Source organism: Phaethon aethereus (genome assembly GCF_964289735.1).
Source record: "Phaethon aethereus genome assembly, chromosome: 1".
Classification (NCBI taxonomy): Eukaryota; Metazoa; Chordata; class Aves; order Phaethontiformes; family Phaethontidae; genus Phaethon; species Phaethon aethereus.
Genome location: NC_138575.1, coordinates 89,334,327 through 89,354,254, shown reverse-complemented (window position 1 = coordinate 89,354,254; position 19,928 = coordinate 89,334,327). Strand labels below are relative to the sequence as shown.

The 19,928-nt window shown below is 40.2% G+C and overlaps 1 protein-coding gene across 1 annotated transcript in view; it reads right to left on the bottom strand.

Annotated features, from left to right (window-relative positions):
- The window catches only part of SPAG17 (sperm associated antigen 17), a gene marked incomplete at both ends in the record, with an annotated part of 115,938 nt that overhangs the window by 72,723 nt on the left and 23,287 nt on the right, over positions 1-19,928 (bottom strand). Inside the window, 4 exons of the mRNA XM_082004477.1 lie at positions 1,004-1,185; positions 6,906-7,100; positions 13,486-13,687; positions 18,383-18,514. Of these exons, the coding sequence (XP_081860603.1) occupies positions 1,004-1,185; positions 6,906-7,100; positions 13,486-13,687; positions 18,383-18,514 (711 nt within the window). The remainder of the gene's footprint in view (positions 1-1,003; positions 1,186-6,905; positions 7,101-13,485; positions 13,688-18,382; positions 18,515-19,928) is intronic.

Sequence of the window (19,928 nt, the reverse complement as noted above, 5' to 3'; positions counted from 1 at the left end):
ATGGGGAGGATAGACAAAATTTAAAAATTTCGTTCCCAAAATAGGCTTCATATTTTAAGATTAGATCAAGAGTAGAATGATAAGTAACGTTGTAAGCAGCAAGCCTACACATTTCCACAACTGAGGCATTTTTAGTGAATGCCTTGGAAACCACTGTGGATTTAGCCAAACTCAGTTCTGACCCCTTCAGGATCAAGGGTACTTCTTAGCTCACCAGACTGTTTACACACAGGATTCAGTGTACTATAAATAAGTGTTAGGAGGGTGTAGTCTGCCCTTTAACCCTAACAATACACACCACAAATACAATAGGTTAAATTATGGCATGTTGCTTTATTTTGCTTTAGCAGTTTATATTTTTTACTGCTGCCATTGTGGATCGAAAAATACTGGATCCTTTTGTCTTGAGAACGTAGGTTGGACAAAATTTCTCATGGTTCACTTTTCCTTCCAGTGCCCAGTAACAGACTGACTCAGCAGGCTATAATAAGCCAGAGCCATGTTTCAGGTTGGACAAAAAGAAGTGGTACTGGGTATGCTAAAAACAACACTTTGTATCAAAAAAACATTCTTGCATTCATTTTAATTTGTTCTCATGTGACGGTTCTGAGATACAGTAAGTATACCTGCTGTTATGAGGACAAAAATATAATTTCTGTGTTATTTCATACTGACATTTGACTCTCTAATGAGATCCAAATTGGGTCTATGTAAAGGTGCTGAATAAATTTAATACCTCAAACTATTTTAAAACTCTGTTGCTGTGGCCTAAAGTATTAAGAAACTCCAAGTCAGGTATTTTATTCAAAGGACTCCTTGTGAATACATGCTGAATAAACTTGTTGGACACATAAAAAAATTTTTTTTCAAGATTACAAATATACTAACTACTCTAGTTCTGTTTCATAGAAGACTAAGCTAAAATTCCTCTCATTTCTAAATTTGTCTTAACTGTTACAAACCCCAAAACATGCCAGACATTGTGAAAACAGAATCTACTGACCAGCGTTTCTCTGTCAGACCAATCAGGGGGAAAGGCACTCTCCTTAACTAGATGATGAAGTCTGGCAACATCGAAGAGACTTGATCCATGCTTTCCACTGTTCAGAACTGGCTCCAGGTATTTCCAAAATGTTTCCAGCTCTTTCATAGCTTCCTCTTTCTTTCTTTTCTTTGCTTCTACAACTAAAATTTGTAAGTATTAGATAAATCATGGTACAATGTCTCCCTTTTATAGAAAGCACAAATTAGTCATCCCTAAATACTGTTAAAATATTCCCATCCTCAGAGTCTCAGCAAAAATCCGACACCCAACTTTGGGATTCAAAAACTCTAGGAAGATAAAGTCTCAGCAAAACACTGTAGTTTCTTTCAGGAAAAAAAAAAACCCAAACAAAAAACAACAAACCACAAAACACAAAAAACCCAAAACAACCCCAAACCCAAAACTAGAACCACCCCACTACCTCTCCTTCCCTATCTCTCACACCCAAACTAAACAACAGCAGTGAATGTTTGAAACCTCAGAATTGCAAAAATTCCAGGGGGCACTTTTCCAAAGCTGCCAGGACCTACCTTGATGAACCTGTTCTTTAAGTACAGGCTAAAAAAGCCTTATCACAATTTTTTGGTGTGGAAATTGGGGCAAAAGGAGATTAAGGTACAGTATGACTATGAATAGCGAGCCTAGAAGTTGTATGGTTTCCATTTTTTCTGCATAGTAATGATCAATTTTCAAAGGTGCTCTAGCTACAGAGGAAAAAAAAAAGTTATCTCTTAATGCCAAACTTACAATCACACTCTGGAATCCAAGATCAACCATACTTTTTGTAGCCTATTTTAAGACATGGAAGGACACTAAACCTGCAGTGACTTGCCTTCATTTAGACTTACGGGTGCTCAGCACTGCTAAAACCTAAGTATGAAGGCCAAGGTATAATTCCAGTGGCCCCCACAGGTTTGAAACAAAATAACTCAGTGAAGCTGTGGAGTCTTCCAAAAATGCTGATCTCCTTTAGGTTTTCCAAGTTATATATGTCTCCCATAGCAGCCATCAGAAATGTTTGCCAATTAGCTTAAAAAATGGTTTTATCATGATTTGGAAGATATGTCCCATTAAGTGACTCCAGAAACTGGGTAGAAGACCTGTCAACTCTGCCAAAATATTCTGTAGGTATAAGACATTCTCGTAAGTTCAAGGGGAGACTGAACAAGTACTTAGGAAAAAAACAAACAAAATTCATTGAGGTTTACCAAAAAGACAAACCACACCAGGATCAGGAAAATTCCCTGACTTGAAAGTAACTGGTGGCTAGGTGATGTATGAGAAGTTCGATATATGCTATACCTACTACTCTTTTCCTTTTTCTTCCATTCCTTTCCTTTAGTACCCCTTGGGCATCAGTTTATGACCCAAGCTGAGTCTCCAGCTTCTGGAGACAGACTGGCCTAGATGGTCCCTTGATCTTAAACAGTTCTATGCTCCTAACAGCTCATTTCAGTCACAGGATCATCCTTTCTCTTTGTTTTTCACCTGCTCATGAAAGATATCCTCTAATTCAGGACAATACCTCACTTGTAGCAATGTTCCCCTAACGAACCCAGCTTTGAAAGCACATCTTGGCAGTGTAACAGCATCTAGGGCTGCTCAGTCAATGGATTAATCTCTTTGCATTTTTGAATGAAAGGTGAATGGCACTGTGCTAATAGCATCATAGCTAGGCATTCCTGTTTTACAAGAGAAGAATAATATCATTTTACTAACTCTGCCCCATAGTTTAATAATAAAAAATACACAAAAATGTTTATGACACTTAGGCTTCCCCTTTCACAGAAACATCACGGCTTGCCAGGATCAATCATAAGATGCTCCGCCCTTGACTACTGCCTCCCCTCTTAATTCTTTTGCCTGCAGTCCTAAGGCTTTTCTTTCCTACATATATTTTCATTATGTAAACCCTCTCAGAATGAATTAAAGTTTTCATGAGTTACCCCGAAAGAAAGTGCAGGAGCTGAGAGAAACTGTCAATACAGAAGATGTTTGCAACAACCCCACAGAGGAACTGAGTTACCTTGAAGTCTTCAGTAATAGAAATGAGACAGTACTCAGCAGTCCATTACATGACTTTGGAACAACAACAACAACAAAATCTGTCATCATCATGCAACAGTGGAAGAAAAGCATCTAGTATATACTAATACATTGCAGTGATTTTGAACCATCACTGTGAAAACAGAAATCCTGGAACCACTAGGATGTGTCAGGGCAGCAGAAACAGAGAAAAATTAATTCCATTTTGTCAGGCTGAGAGATTGGTCTGAGTTCTCTCATTAGCTCTCAGAAAAGCCAAATTAGTAGCACAGCTACCAGAGTGATTAGAAGAACAGAAAACTAACCATACGAAAGGGTACTAAGTGCTTTACTTGGTAACATCACAAAATGAAAGCCATTAGGGGATGCAAACAACTGAGAAGGAAAAGAACGTGAAAGCTGTGGTCCCTAATCCATGATTCATGTGCATTTATGTTGGGAACAGCAGAAACACTGTAACATGATTGCATTTACAGGTTAATGTCTTCCCTTCTAAAAGTATCTCTATATTATTGAAATTGTTAACCATGACCTATTTTGTAAGTCATTCAACTATGAAATACTTCAATTAATGCCTGCTCCAAGGCACAATTAATTATACCTGTATCACTGCTGAAAAATGTTTGTCTTAATTTAACCTTAAAACCAAGTCTTAAAGGATAGATCTGTGTGATTCATGTTACCTCACCTTGGCACCTTTGGGGACAGATTACCTAGTACCCACACAATCTAACCTGCAGCATTTGTCATGAGGCAATACGAGTATCTCATTTTGTCAACACAAATGGGAAGGCAGGAACAGAGAGAGTTCAGCCTTCACAACACTCATTAGTAAAGGATTTGTATCCATCAGTGGTCAGAATGGTAGTGAGTCGCACCGTCACATCTCACATCCTTCAGCACTGCAACGTAAGCAACCCTCATAACCCTCTCTCCTGCCCAACAAACACAGGACAATGTTGCTCTCATTTACTGGGTTACTCATGCCATCTCAACAGTGTCAGAATACATTACAAGGGATTTCCCAGCACCACAGAGAACATTGTAGAAAGTCAATATACACAGTTATAATTACAACCATAATTATTAGTCAAAAAACACATTTATGAACAATTATGTCTACCAACTCAGTTTTCTCACCTATACTTATTTATCACCAGACTTGGACTTAGATTTAAAATAATTCAGATTGGAAGGAACCTCAATCTCCTACTCAAAGAACAGTCAACATGAAATTCAGACAACAGGCTCAGGGCTTTATCTAGCTCAGTCTTGAAAATCTCCAAAGACAGAGATCCCACAACATCTACAGGCAACTTGATGCAATCCTTGGCTGTCTTTGGGGTAATTCCCACCCCCTGCTTTATATCTTGCCAGAATTTTGTATTTCAGTTACAGAATCACAGAACGATTCATGTTGGAAGGGACCTCTGGAGAGCACCTGGTACAAGTCCACTGCTCTCACATTGATGAGATCCCTCTGTGCTTTCTCTTCTCCAGGGTAAACATTCCCAGCTCTCTCATCCTCTCCTTATATGAGAGATGCTCCAGTCCCTTAAACACCTTTGCAGTTGTTTGATGGACTTTATCCGGTAGCTTCATATATTTCCTATACCGGGGAGCCCAGGACTGGACACAGGACTCCAGGTGTGGCCTCACCAGTGCTGAGTAGAAAGGAAGGATCAACTCCCTTGGCCTGACACAGTCCAGAATACCATTAGCCTTGTTTGCTACAAAGGCACATTGCTGGCTCATGTTCAGCTTGGTGTTCACCAGGGACCTCCCCAGGTCCTCTTCTGCCAAGCTTTCCAGCCGGCCAGTGACCACCATGAACATGCACAGGGTTATTCCTCCCCAGGTGCAGGACTTTGCCCTTGCCCTTGTTGAATTTCATGAGCTTCATGCCAGCCCATTTCTCCAGCATGTCGAGGTCTCTCTGAACAGCAGCACAACCCTCCGGTGTTTCAGCCACTCTTCCTAGTTTTGCATCATCAGAGTACTTGCTGAGGGTATATTCTGCCCCACTATCCTGATCATTAATGAAGATGTTGAGCAGGCCTGGACCCAGTATTGCTACCTGGGGTACACCACTAGTTACTGGCCTCCAACTAGGCTTCATATCACTGATCACTACCCTGAGGGCCAGGCCATTCAGCCAGTTTTCAATCTACCTCGGTGTTTGCTTATCCAGCCCATACTTCGCCAGGTTCTTTATGAGGAGACAGTGCCAAAGGCCTTACTGAAGTCAAAGCAGACAATATTCACTACCCCTTACCTACCAAGCCGGTCGTTTTATCATAGAAGGTTATCAAGTTGGTTAAGAATTACTTCCCTTTGGTGAATCCATGCCTTCCTTGCTCCAGACCTTCCCCTTGTCTGTGGGGCCTGGGATTTCCAAAGGCCATTCATGATCACAACCTCTATTTCTTCCAAGTACCTCAGGGATGACTCTTGCTCTGTGCTCTCTGTAACCTTCTCAGAGGATTTAGAAGGATGCTATTAGGTCCCCGTAAGCCTTCTCTTCTCCAGGTCAAGCAAGCCAAGATCCTTCAGCCAGTCCTCCTAAGGTGGCTGGCTGCTGGACTCACTCAAGTTTATTAGCATCTTTCTTGTACTATGGAGCTCAGAGCTCTGGTCTCATGAGAGCCAAGTAACCCAGAATAACCACTTTCCTTTATCTACTGGCTATATGTCATGGTTTAGCTCTCGCTAACAATTAAGTACCACACAGCCACTCGCTCACTCCCCTCCTATGGTGGGACAGGGGAGAGAATCAGAAAAAACTCGTGGGTTGAGATAAAAACAGTTTAATAGGACAGCAAGACAACAGGAAACAACAATGATAACAATAATAATAACAACACTGACAAAGGAATGTACAAGAACAAGTGCTGACCAAGGCAGCAATTGCTCACCACCTGGTGATTGATAGTCTGTTCTCAAGCAGCGATTCCTGCCCCCTGGCCAACTCCAGTTTATGTACTGGGCATGACATTCTAGGGTAAGGAATATCTCTTTGGCCAATCTGGGTCAGCTGTCCTGGCCATGCCCCCTCCCGGCTTCTTGTGCACCACCCTCTGGCAGAGCATGGGAAGCTGAAAAGTCTTTGACTTAGTACAACCACTACAACTACTTAGCCACAACTGAAAACTTCATTGTGTTATCAACATTAGTCTCATACCAACTCCAAAGCACAACACTATACAAGCTATCAGGAATTAAAAACAACACCACCCCAGCCAAAACCAGGACACTATGTTACTACAGCTCAGTACGGTTACCTTTCATTTATGACTCATATTTAGCTTGCTGTTCACCAGGATCCCAGTTCAAGAGAGGTCTTACAGCCTGGGGACAGCCGAGTACAATTGCAGGATGTTATTCTGTGGCATATTCTTCTCTGGCTGGGGCCACAGTCCCAAAGTAGCCAGCTGTGCACTTCCTTTGAAAATACCAAATGAGCCATGTTTGCTTAGCAACACATCTTCCTGGCTAATAATTCATATATGTATGCATTTAGTAAAATGCTGTTCTTTGGTGGCTACTGCAGAAAACTACAGCTGCAACCACTGCCTGTTTAGTTAGTCCCTCTTTCCACTGTCCAGCTGAGGCAAGTTTTTGCACTGGCAAACCACTTGGTTTGGTGACCAAACCAATGGCAATACGATTTTTGCACTGGCAAACACAGCTGCTCACAGGTAGTATGCACAAACACAAGGCACAGAGAGGGAGAAAAGCACAGCAGAAACAGTCTATACTTGGATATAAAATAGCCTCCTTTCTACACAAATATTCTTCTTATGACCATTATTACCTTCAGGTGAAAGTAAAGATTGTTCCTGAAGTTTAGTTTCTTCCAAGTATGTCTGCAATGGCTTATAATTCTCAGAAGAAATTCTAATTACACTTGAAATGTTAATCCCAAGCTCGGACATCACAGGCAACAGCTGAGGGTTGTGGAAATCCAAAATTATAAAGTAATGATGGGCACCATCATCTGGTTCATCACCTGTTCAAAACACAACAAAAACAGATTAGATCAAGGACATCCAACAGCTAAACAAAATTCTTTTTTTTTTACTATATAGGGATACTGCAAATTACGGTCAGAGAAACAGTCTTTTTATAACCTCATTGGGACAATTTCATATACATTGCAAAATATTTACAGGCATCAGACTGAAGTCTTCTGTAGCAAACGACCTAGAAGTCAGCAGGAAGAATACAAGTCAGGAGTAAAACTTGTTTGGAGAAGCTGATTATAACCAGAATGCTAGTTGTAGCAGCATTTCTGTTATTGCTTCTCTTTAAGGAGGAGTTTAGTGTCAGGACATACATGCTCTAATGGTAGTTTAAGGTATCCTATTTCATCCTGCTTAAAGCTGGCCAGACAGCACACACACAGAATAAGTTACTGTGTCTTAGCTGAGACATGATATTAGCTGTAATAGTTTCAAAGGATTAGCTGCAAGTATGAGCTGACTCACTGCTGACTGCTCCCTGCCCAACAGGTTCATGTTTGCTAGATGGACTCCCTGTCAAAACCCTCATCAACTGGTAATACCAGCTCACACTAGTCCTTTTAGTTGGCAAGGGGCATATCCAAATTCATCCTGAAGTACAGATGAGAAGTTTCATTGAGTGCCTGCTTTCTTTGGGCTTATTACTTCTGTAGAAATACACATAGCAATGTTTCAGTACCAATGCAAAAGGTTAAGCATTACGTAATTAAAAACAAGTCTTCTTGAAGCTTGACTCTAGTCTAAGTTAATTGGGTAGATTCCTTTTATGGCCCATGCAGAAATACACTTATTCAGACATGTATCAGGTGATTTAATTCATCCAGCATGGTTATTTATCTTAAGACAACAGAAACTGCCTGCTGAAGTCCCTGTATCTCTCCAGCAACTATGGAACACATACATACAATTAATGCAGATCCTGCACTAACAACAAAACACGGTTCTATATTCTATTTATCGTTAAGATTCTTTCTTATGCCTACTAACCCAACACACTTCAAAGTCCTTTGGCCACTCCTCAGCTCATGGGATTCATTCAAGGGAGAAAAACGGCAGGAAAAAAAGGTAGCCTGACACTGACATCTGCCTGTGCTCAATATACAGACAGGGCTGTGCAAATGCTGCTACCACCTGGAGCACAAGGTTGGCAACATGCTTCTCTCTCCTCTTCTTGTAACATTAGGTAAACATAAAAGAACTTAGGAATTTGGAGAAAGATTTACTGAGGAAGCAGCCACCACAGTCCAGTACATATATTGCATAAAGCAAAATCAAAACCAGAGGAAAACTAGTCCACTATATCACTGCTAGTACTGAAACTGAACTACATATTTTGATGCCTCAGTTACTGCAGGAAGAAAAAGCATTAGCAACATACAATTACTGAGCATTAATGATTTCTAACAAAGATGACAGATGTCTGCATAGTGACTTAAAGAGATCCAAAAATGCCAATGCATACATGCTGAAAAGAAAAACTGCCTGCCATTCAACAGTTACGATTATGCTAATAATCATGACAAGTTGATAATAGTCAGTTCTAATAATCAGTGACCTGTTCATACTTAAATGACAAAAGACATTGATGCAAATAATCTCAAGATTACTCAAAAGTAGAAATATTCCATTTCAGAGAGGTGATAATATATTAGGGATGAATGATAAAATGACTGTTAGCTACTAGAAACAGATACAGATTGTCTTTGAGTTCAAGACATAGTCATACATAAGCAATAGCTCAGACTACTCTTGAGTAAATTTTTTTTCTCTTTTGTTCTTTTTTTCTTTTGTTGTTTGGTTTTCTTTGGTTTGGTTTTTTTTGGTTTGGTTTTTTCCTCAGTAGGAAAGTTTCATAGACCTACATGTTCTTGACATGGAGAAATGGAGCTGGCACCACTTTGTCGCAAGACACAAACCAAAGCTTTAGCGTGAGGTCCTTGAGACCCTTAATTGCTGTGTTCTTCAGGAAAGATAGAAATTCCTGACACAGTTGTTTCACTACACAATGTTCATTTAGAATAGTCTCCAGAAGTTTTGGCATTGCTTGATTTAATTTTCTCTTGGTATGGACTTCTAGGCGGAACTGGCAGGAAGAATGAAGAAACAATTACCTCTCCATAAAACAATAGTTGTGTTTTTCTTGTAGCCTAAGGTGAAAGGTTTGCAGGGTGCTGTCCCTTCTTAGGGCTATAGGTTCCTCTTCACTGTCTTCCTCAGCACAACTAAAGGAAGTAGCAAGGTCACATTACCTTTTCCGTTGTTAGATAGTTCCTTATTATCTTCAGACTGGAAATCAATCCACTGAAGACAATTTTTCTTCTGTGAGTCAGAATCAATTTGTTTATTATTAAGTCCAACTGTGTGGATGCACAATGAATGTGGTTAATTGTTCAGAATGGCTTCAGCTCAGTACAATCATGACTAAAATTAAATACAGCACAAATGACCAAGCGCAAAATACCTCAACAACTTCTCCTTTGAAGCAATCTGCAACTATTGCTATTTTGTAAATATCCTTGGGACTCATGAGACAAATCCCAGTCAATAAAATCAGAATTTAACAGCAGTGCTAGCAATTCATAATATAAAGCTACTATGCATACTAAACAAGGACACTTTTCATGGTTGTTAGTCTTTGGAGGCAATTTATATCTTCCTTTGTCTTCTCATTAGCAGTGAGTAACAAGGCAGCAAAGAATAGATATCCTATACAGGTACCTGATGTCTTCTGCTCCCTCACAAGGCAGTAGGGAGCAAAAACAATGGAACTGCTAAAATTGTTTCTATGGGGCCTAGTGGAAGCACATTAATACCCACCCAAAGCCACTCTGTACTGTACATTCTGTACAAATTTTAGTAAGATGACATGACTTCTCTACATCACTTCAGCTTGGATTCTTAAAGGCATGAATATTTCTTTCAAAACTTCCTTCAGGCCCTGATAAACCTTAAAATTATCAAAAGAATGATGTTATAGCCAAGCCTTATCTGAAAAAATGAGGAGCTACAGATAGGCAGATGAAGCATTCTCCAAATGACTGGCACAAGTCCCACAATCACTAGCCTTTGTTCTTGTCGGGGACTTCAACTTACTGGACATCTGCTGGAAATACAACAGAGCAGAGAGGAAACAGTCTAGGAGATTCCTGGAGTGTGTGGAAGATAACTTCCTAACACAGCTAGTAAGTGAGGCTACCAGGGGAGGTACCCCGCTTGACCTGCTGTTTACAAACAGAGGACTGGTGGGAGATGGGGTGGTTGGAGGCCGTCTTGGGCTTAGCGATCATGAAATGATAGAATTCTCAATCCTTGGTGAAGTAAGGAGGAAGGTCAGCAAAACCACTACCATGGACTTTCGGAGGGCACATTTCAGCGTGTTCAGAACTGGTTGTGAGAGTCCCTTGGGAGAAAGTCCTGAAGGGCAAAAGGGTCCAGGAAGTCTGGACATTCTTCAAGAAGGAAATCTTAACAGGAGCAGGCAGCCCCCATGTACCATAAGATGAGCTGGCAGGGAAGATGACCAGCCTGACTGAAGAGGGAGCTTTTGCTGGGACTCAGGAAATAAAGGAGTTTATCACCTTTGGAAGAAGGGGCAGGCAACTCAAGAAGAGTACAAGGATCTCATTAGGTCATGCAGAGAGAAAATTAGAAAGGCAAAAGCTCAACTAGAACTCAATCTGTCCATGGTCATAAGGGCTAACAAAAAATGTTTTCACAAATATATTAACAACAAAAAGAGAGCCAAGGAGAATCTCCATCCTTTATTGGATGTGGGGTGGAACATTGTCATCGAGGATGAGGAAAAGGCTGAGGTACTTAATGACTTCTTTGCCTCAGTCTTTAATACTCAGACCAGTTGTCCTCAGCGTATTCAGCCCCCTGAGCTGGAAGACAGGGATGGAGAACAGAATAAACTCCCCATAATCCAGGAAGAAGCAGTTAAGGACCTGCTACGTCACCTAGACACTCACAAGCCTATGGGGCCTGATGGGACCCACCCAAGAGTACTGAGGGAGCTGGCAGAGGAGCTTGCCAAGCCACTCTCCATCATTTATCAGCAGTCCTGGTTAACAGGGGACATCCTAGATGACTGGAGGCTTGCCAATGTGACAGCCATCTACAAGAAGGACTGAAAAGAGGATCTGGGGAACTAGAGGCCTGTCAGCCTGACCTTGGTACTGGGGAAGATTATGGAGAGGTGCATCCTGAGGGGTCTCACAGGGCATGTGAAGGACAACCAAGGGATCAGGCCCAGCCAGCATGGGTTCATGAAAGACGGGTCCTGCTTGACCAACCTGATCTCCTTCTATGACCAGGTGACCCACCTAGTGGATGAGGGAAAGGCTGTGGATGTTGTCTGCCTGGACTTTGGTAAAGCCTTTGACACTGTCTCCCACAGTATTCTCCTAGAGAAGCTGGCGGCTCATGGCTTACACAGGTATACTCTTTGCTGGGTAAAAAACTGTCTGGATGGCCAAGCCCAGAGAGTTGTGGTGAACGGAGTTAAATCCAACTGGTGGCTGGTCACAAGTGGTGTTCCCTAGAGCTCAGTTTTGGGGACAGTCTTATTTAATATCTTTACTGATGATCTGGATGAGGGGTTTGAGTGCTCTCTCAGTAAGTTTGCAGATGACACCAAGTTGGGCGGGAGTATTGAACTGCTCGAGGGTAGGAGGGCTCTGCAGAGGGATTTGGACAGACTGGATCGATGGGCTAAGGTCAATTGTATGAGGTTCAACACGGCTAAGTGCCAGGTCCTGCACTTCAGTCACAACAACCCCATGCAAGTCTACAGGCTTGGGGAGGAGTGTCTGGAAAGCTCACCGGTGGAAAAGGACCTGGGAGTGCTGGTTGACAGCTGGCTGAACATGAGCTGGCAGTGTGCCCAGGTGGCCAAGAAGGCCAACAGCATCCTGGCCTGTATTAGAAACACTGTGGCCAGCAAGAGTAGCAAAGTGATCATGCCCCTGTACTCGGCACTGGTGAGGCTGCACCTTGAATACTGTGTTCAGTTTTGGGCCCCTCACTACAAGAAGGACATTGAGTTGCTGGAGCATGTCTAGAGAAGGGCAACGAAGCTGGTGAAGGGGTCTGGAGAACAAGTCTTATGAGGAGCAGCTGAAGGAACTGGGTTTTTTTAGTCTGGAGAAGAGGAGGCTGAGGGTAGACCTTATCGCTCTCTATAATTACCTGAAAGGGGGTTGTGGTGAGGTCGGTTAGTTCTCCCAACTAACTACTGATGAGAGGAAATGGCCTCAAGTTGCACCAGGAGAGGTTTAGATTGTGTATCAGGAAAAATTTCTTTACTGAAAGAGCAGTCAAACATTGGAATAGGCTGCCCAGGGAAGTGGTGGAGTCACCATCACTGGAGGTGTTCAGAAAACATGTAGACGTGGCACTTTGGTTTAGGGGGCATGGTTGGACTTGATGATCTTAAAGGTCTTAAAGGTGATTCTATGATTCTATAGCTACTGTTCTGTTCTTGTGTACTTTTGTCAGCTTCACTAAGATTCCAGATTTGCTCTAAACACCTGGACCAATGCTTTTTAGATGCTTGAAGAATGTCATTGATCTCGAATGAGATGCAGACAAAGGTCTGATGAAAGAGTGAGGAAAGACTGCAACGGTTCAACTAGGGAATAGCAGGTACACATAATGCATCCAAAAATCAGCAAGTGCTTCTCCAGCAGGAAAGATCCTGTTTATGTTGATGTAGCTTGAAAATATTATGGTCCAAATTACATATAACTGTGATTTAATGACGAGGGCTATGCATCGTCTCCAATATTTTTTGTTCCAGTGAAATTGTAACCATGGGTGCTATGTATTAAGAATAAAGATTTTCTCAGCAATAGTTAGCATATTATTCCTTACTTTGTATAGTATTCCTGGAGTATATTTCTTCAGGTTTCAGTTCTATCCACATGTTTTTGCAGCAAATGAAATCATGTTGCCCTTTGTACAGAACCTGGCTTCATCCCCAGACAACGGTAGACAGTCTGTTATACTTTGTAATACAAGAAGAAAGCAACCTTTGGATATTGACACAAATGCATTTAGTTATTCCGAAATATTTCTGTAAGGTTTCTGTAGGATTTGTTTACCCACCTTCTTTTAGTCTTACACATGCTAAAACATTTTGATGTTGACATGCTACATATACCTCATCTGTACTTTATTTCTTCGACTGCACAATCTATCCTAATACTGAGCAGAACACAGTGCCCTTTTCAAATGCAAAGTGGCAATGCTTTAACATCGCCAAATAAATCTTCACTTCTCAACATGGAACAAAACAAAGTACTCTGTTAGAAGCTAGGCTGCAAGATTTCTAGCAAGTTTATCAGGAGTATATCTACATTTTTTACATACCAATGTATTTGTTTTCCTCCTCCACTTCTCCCCGTCGCTTCAACTGGGTGTCCTTTTTAACAGTGACTGGTGCTAAAGAGCCTACTTCTGTCTTTTTTCCTTTCCTTCCTTTCTCAGCTGTCTTGGCACTAGGGAGGTTCTCCTTCTTGCCAGGAGGTTTAGCTTTCTCTTTCCCTCCATCCTTTTCCTTTTGCTGCTCTTCTTCTGCCTGAAAGGATGAATAAACTAAGTTCTCAATGTAACCTTTGCGCAGAACAAAGAGCAGACTGCTGCAAAATTTTAGTGGTTCAATTTTTTTATTTGAATACTTTTCCCGCTCAGCCACTATAATGTTGATATGGTGAAGTTGTCTTGAAGACTCTGCTTTATCCTTCTCAAACACACCATTCAGTTTATTATATTTTTACTAAATCATAGTGTTAAGACTTCACATTAAAAAGGAACTGTGAGATGTAGGTAGACATTATACCTGCAAAACTAATGAAATGCATACTGGTAGAAAGCCAAGTAAGGAATCATGGTGCTTTAGTTACTGCCACTACAACACTTGCATCAGCCAGACACCTTCCCTGGACTGAAGGGAAATGAGACAAAAATTCAATTTCTGATAAGTCTTTAGCATCTCTGTTAACACTCTTGAGTATGGTGTGAAATGGTACCAGCACTATTTTTCTTTGATGTAAATATCTGTCCACTACAAACTAGAACCAAGAGTCTTGTGCTCATTTCACACAGGATATTACTCTGCCATTCACAACTACCTGAAAGGGGGTTGTGGCGACGTGGGCGTTGGTCTCTTCTCCCAAGTAACTAGTGATAGGACAAGAGGAAATGGCCTCAAGTTGCGCCAGGGGAGGTTTAGATTGGATATTAAGAAAAATTTCTTCACTGAGAGAGTGAAGGCATTGGAACAGGCTGCCCAGGGAGGTGGTGGAGTTGCCATCTCTGGAAGTGTTCAAAAAACGTGTGGATGTGGCACTTCAGGACATGGTTTAGGGGGCATGGTGGTGCTGGATTAATGGTTGGACTTGATGATCTTGAAGGTCCTTTCCAACCTAGTGATTCTGTGATTCTGTGATTATTTTCAAACAAAAACACCTACATTAAGTTCTGCTCAGTAATTTAAGAGTAGAGAATGAAGAAAGATTTTGTAAGTATCCCAAAGCCTCACACTATAAATCCAGGAAGCTCAGAGCCAGTCTAAAATTAAAATAATCCAAAATGTATTAAGGTAAATTGAGGTGCTGTAAGAGCAAGAAAACCTCCACCTTATTTCTACCCAGCAGCAGGACTATGCACTAACTATGCAAGAATGACATTTAAGGATTGTAAAGCCAAATTAAATACAATAAAACAATATTAATTTAACTTACTGTTACCATCCTGCTGGTGTCACTTTAAAGGTTATTAAAGCCATGAGAAAAGTTCACCATGCAAATGAGGTAGGGCAGTTGACGCTACACAATTGCTTTCCCTAGATTCAGCTCGAAAAGCAGACTTCCCATCTGTAGGAGTTATGTTTACTTCAAATTCAAAACAAAAGCAGAAAATCTTTTCCTGCTTTCCCTTCTTCATGCATTCCCTTTCTGTAAAATTTAGAAAAGCCTTCAAGAGATTCTTAAAACTATTTGTGCTGTGAAATGGGGGATTTGGATGCTTTCATTATTTTCTTTCAAATTTATTCCATGTTGGACATTTCAAACAAAAAAATTTTGACAGTATTGCTTTGATTCTAAGCTGATGAACATCAAAACAGATGATACAAGCGCCAGGCTACAAGGTTCACAATCAGCTTTATCTATTGCATCTGCATAATTTTATGCAATTAAGTCTCAAATAAGCAGAGACACTTCTGAACTTGCCAAAATTCAAACAAAGAACAATAGCTGACGTTAATACCTCAGGAAGTAAAAGCCTCTCTTTCCTAGGACTCTTTCCTTTTTCTCTCAGTGTCATATTTCTCTTTCCCTACAAGGTGCAGCTTTTTATAGAGTTTCTCATCTTCCATTAGCTTTACATTCTGTAATTTTGTAATTCTAAGCTTCATATTAGAGCATCTTGCTACCTCAAACAGTTTTCTGATTCAGAGACACTTCTCTTCTGCATATTAGTTTAAATGCATACACCTGTCAATTTATGACAAGCTTCTGCTCCTACAGAGATACAGACATTCCGTAACGGTTTATTTTGTTTATTCACTTGCTGTTTTTCTTCTGCCAATCCATTCTATTAATTGATGTCTATTCTAAAAAAACATTGACAGTTATGTTGGCTTTCTGCTAGTAAAATCCTGGTTTCAACTCCTGAGTTGTTGGCAATGGAACTTGTACTGTAAAAGCTATTTGGAAAGATTAAAAATTTTATGGCAGAAAATTTAGAGTTAGAATTCTAAAATTAAAGGCCAATTTCTGCCCATTCTGTACTGCAGAGCATCCTCACATCCAAGAGACATCCCAATTCTTGACTCTGTCCTTCAACTGCTGCTCTCATGTTTGCCTGTCATGCTTTGATAGAGAAAAAATCCAGAGGAGTTGACAACTTTGTCCAGATTTCTTGGCTAAAACAGAGAAGAAATTTTAAGTTCCAGAGATTCTTCAACCTTCAATACTGACTATCCTCAAATTCTCCAGGGAAATAAAATTATACTTACAAGAGCAATCTTGCCAAATCAAAGCTAAAGGCTCCATTTTAATATTGCAGTGCCTAATCTTTAAACTTCAAATTTTTGTTTTAAAGTTTACTTATCAGCACTCATTAATATCTAACAGAAAAGCCATTCTTTCCTCCATTCATTACAAAAAAAAAAAATCTGCTCTATAGCTTCAGCCTCTCAGTTTCTCTTCAGATTGAAAACACTTTTTTTCTCAGATTCTTTATGTATTTCTGTGGCTTATATTATCATTTGCTAATCAATTTTGCAACTGATTGCTATGGGAACAGGACATGACTTTAATTTATCACCTAGCATTTAACATTCTTGTGCTTGTGTGCTATACTTCGTCCATCAATTACTCCCACAAATAGAATTATTGATAAAGAAATTTACGGACTTTTCAACTACACAAAATCCAGAAAACCATTTTCTTCTTGCATCTTTTACATACATAGACTGCTTAGGTCTCCATGTCATCACATTTTACATTACAGTTTTTGATCAATTAACAGGATAAACTATTACAGCAATTATATGACTTTCTGGTAATGGTCTTCAGCTGCATGAACATTTGCTGGAAAAGGACTATAGCAAAGACCAACTGTTCAGTAAGCTGTTGAAATGTAACACTGAAAACTTTTTTTTTTTTAATTACAGATGTTAGAAAAGCAATTAGAGGTCTGATCTGATTGTGATTCTGTGCAAGCTTGGTGAAATTCCTCCTAGAACACATAAGCAATCTGACTGATGCAATCTTGCAGTTAGTAGTAACAATCTTGGAAAATACGTGGAAGCAAGTTTTAGGAACATTAGAAAATGTGGTACCCAGTCCTGAGAAGCAGACTTCAAGATATGAACTATTTGGAGAGAGTACAGAGGAGAGTATCAAGCATAATCAAAAACTAGAAACCTGGTTTCAGCCAGGGTAGAGTTAATTTTCTTCATAGAAGCTAGCGTGAGGCTATGTTTTGGATTTGGGATGAGAAAATGTTGATAAGGTGCTGATGTTTTGAGTTGTTGCTAAGTAGTCAAGGACAGTCCAGCTTCTCGTGCTGGCCTGCAGCGAGCAGGCTGGGGGTGCACGGGAAGCTGGGAGGGGACACAGCTGGGACAGCTGACCCAGGCTGGCCAAAGAGATATTCCATACCATATAACGTCATGCTCAGTATATAAAGCTGGGACAAAGAAGAAGGAAGTGGTGGAGGGATGTTCGGAGTTATGGCGTCTGTCTTCCCAAGAAACCATTACGCGTGACAGAGCCCTGCTTCCCTGGAGATGGCTGAACACCTGCCTGCCCATGGGGAGTGGTGAATGAATTCTTTGTCTTGCTTTGCTTGCGTGCGCGGCTTTTGCTTTACCTATTAAACTGTCTTTATCTCAGACCATGGGTTTCCTCACTTTTACTCTTCCGATTCTCTCCCCCGTCCCACCGTGGGGGAGTGAGCGAGCGGCTGCGTGGTGCGTAGTTGCCGGCTGGGGCTAAACCACAACAACATATATTTGGGTTTGTTTAGCTAAATATGTAACAGATTTCTGCAAAATGGAGGGTAGGAACTGTTGCCCCCATACACAGTGAGAAGCAAAGCAGTAACCAGTTTAAATCAGAGCAGGGTTGGTAAAGTTAGAAGCCTTTTCCAAATGGCTATGTTGCAGAGCTAGTTAAGCAGTAATACTGATTGCATAGAAAAGCAAAAGCACAGCAGTTGAAGGTATTAAGAACAGGTTCAACAAACATCTGCCAGGAAGAGTTTATGTATAATTTATCCTGCCTTAGTGCCAGAGGACAGAATAGATAACTTATCCAAATTTCCTCCAGACAGGTGATTCATGATAATAACTTCTTCTTAGTGCTGTGCTGCACCTATCCTTGATACCTCTCAAGTAATAACCTCTCCTACCTTTATTTCAGCAGAGAGATATTCAGCTGGAGCCAGTTTCTAGCTCCATTTTCTATTGGTTCTAAGACTCATCTAAGACATTACTACTTATTACTCTAGCAAAGAGTTCTTGCACAATATTTTTTCTTTTCTTTTTTTTCCCCATCTCACCTGCATTTGAGTAATCAAGAGCTTCTTCTCCAAAATCTAATTAACTTAAAAAGATAAATTTTTATTCACATTTCTCTTCAATTACAGATGTAGGAAGTTAAGCATGAGGCAAAAGCTGAATTTATGCAAACAGCACTAAAATGGAAGTGTCTTCATAAAGTTAATTAAGCATCCTCCCTAAGGCATACGACAGTACCTTCTTTTCAGCTTCTCTTCTCTGAAGGTCCTTCTGTTTAAGACAAAGCAGTTGAAATTTCAACAGCTTTCCAGTTAGTGTTACAGGAATTTCTTCACCACTATCCAGAATGGCTTTGGCTGCTTCTATCACCTGCAGAGAGAAAAAAAAAAAACAAAATAACTATTACTTATATAATTTCAATATCGCATTTGACACATATTTTGCATGCTGAAATGAGCAAGTGCTATCTCACATTGTACAATGCATGGGTCAAAATGGCCACACCTTCAGAAAAACAACATATCGGTAAAACACATAGCTATTCTTTGGTTCCTAAGACTTCAAATGAAGTTATACCTGCTATAGTATGAGATAAAACCAGAATGGAGAAAACGTCTATCATTTATGTAAGGGTCAACAGATACACAGTTCTCACAGCAAAATGTTATTTTTTTAGGTTTTAAACAAAGAAGCAACATCAAGCAACTACTTATTATAAAGTAATAAATTGAAAAGCATTTAACAGATAGCAAATCAAGGGGAATAGTTTGGAGTACTGTTTACAAAGTTACTAGTGTCTGAGGCACTAGCCCTGAATGAAAGATAAAAACTCCTGGAAGGGAATTTGGGAGGGTCTGTCTTGGTGAAAATACATCCCTCCCTGTGTAATTCTGATTCTGTTGGTATGCAGCCTAATTGGGGTGAAATAAGGCTATTGAGTTTTCTTAGGGTGATGACAGCAGCGGGAACATACAGCTGCATTGTCCAGATGTGTGGCATTGACAAGCTGTTTTATGACTATGTTTTTTACAGCTTGTTTCCACTAAATTTCATACAACTCACTAACATCTGGGCCGTTTTCCTTGGAGCCTCATAACCACTTTATTTACTGCGAAAAAAATAAAATAACATAAAAATACCATAAAAAAGTTGTTATACGTTTCTTTTCACTTGTGTTGTCTCTGTAATAAAAGTTCACCTATGTAGGAAGCGCTGTTGAGGAATAATATAACCATAATATTTTCCTACTTTTGTTTTTAAGCAACCATCAGCTTTATTTATAACCATGAGCTGAATTAGGTGTTACTCAAATGTTCTGACATGTTTCTCTTTTCCCCTCTTGGAGCAATTACAGTTGGGCACATATGGTGTCAATTTTGCTTGCTAACATTCAGACAATGAAGGTGCACACTGCATCTCACTGAACTGTGTCTTGTCTAATGCAAACACCACCACTAGCTTTGAGCTTTCATAGTTTCTTGCCCAGCTTAGAAATTTTCACTTCTCAAGTAAAACCTAGGTAAGCAAATGTAGCCATTAAAAATGCTTCTCTGAATAAAACAAAGCCAAAATGGAATCCAGACTATTATATGCCAAATTATGGTTTCATACAAACGAAAGCAAAGTACAGAAAAAGAAATCTCTTAAAATTCTTATTTTTCTGAACTGCATAGCAGGGAGACAAAACAACTAAAACATTTGCATTTATAAAGCCTCCCAAAACAACCCTGCCTCTCCAACACTAATAAACCCGATGATCTCCTTAATATACACCTAGGAAATA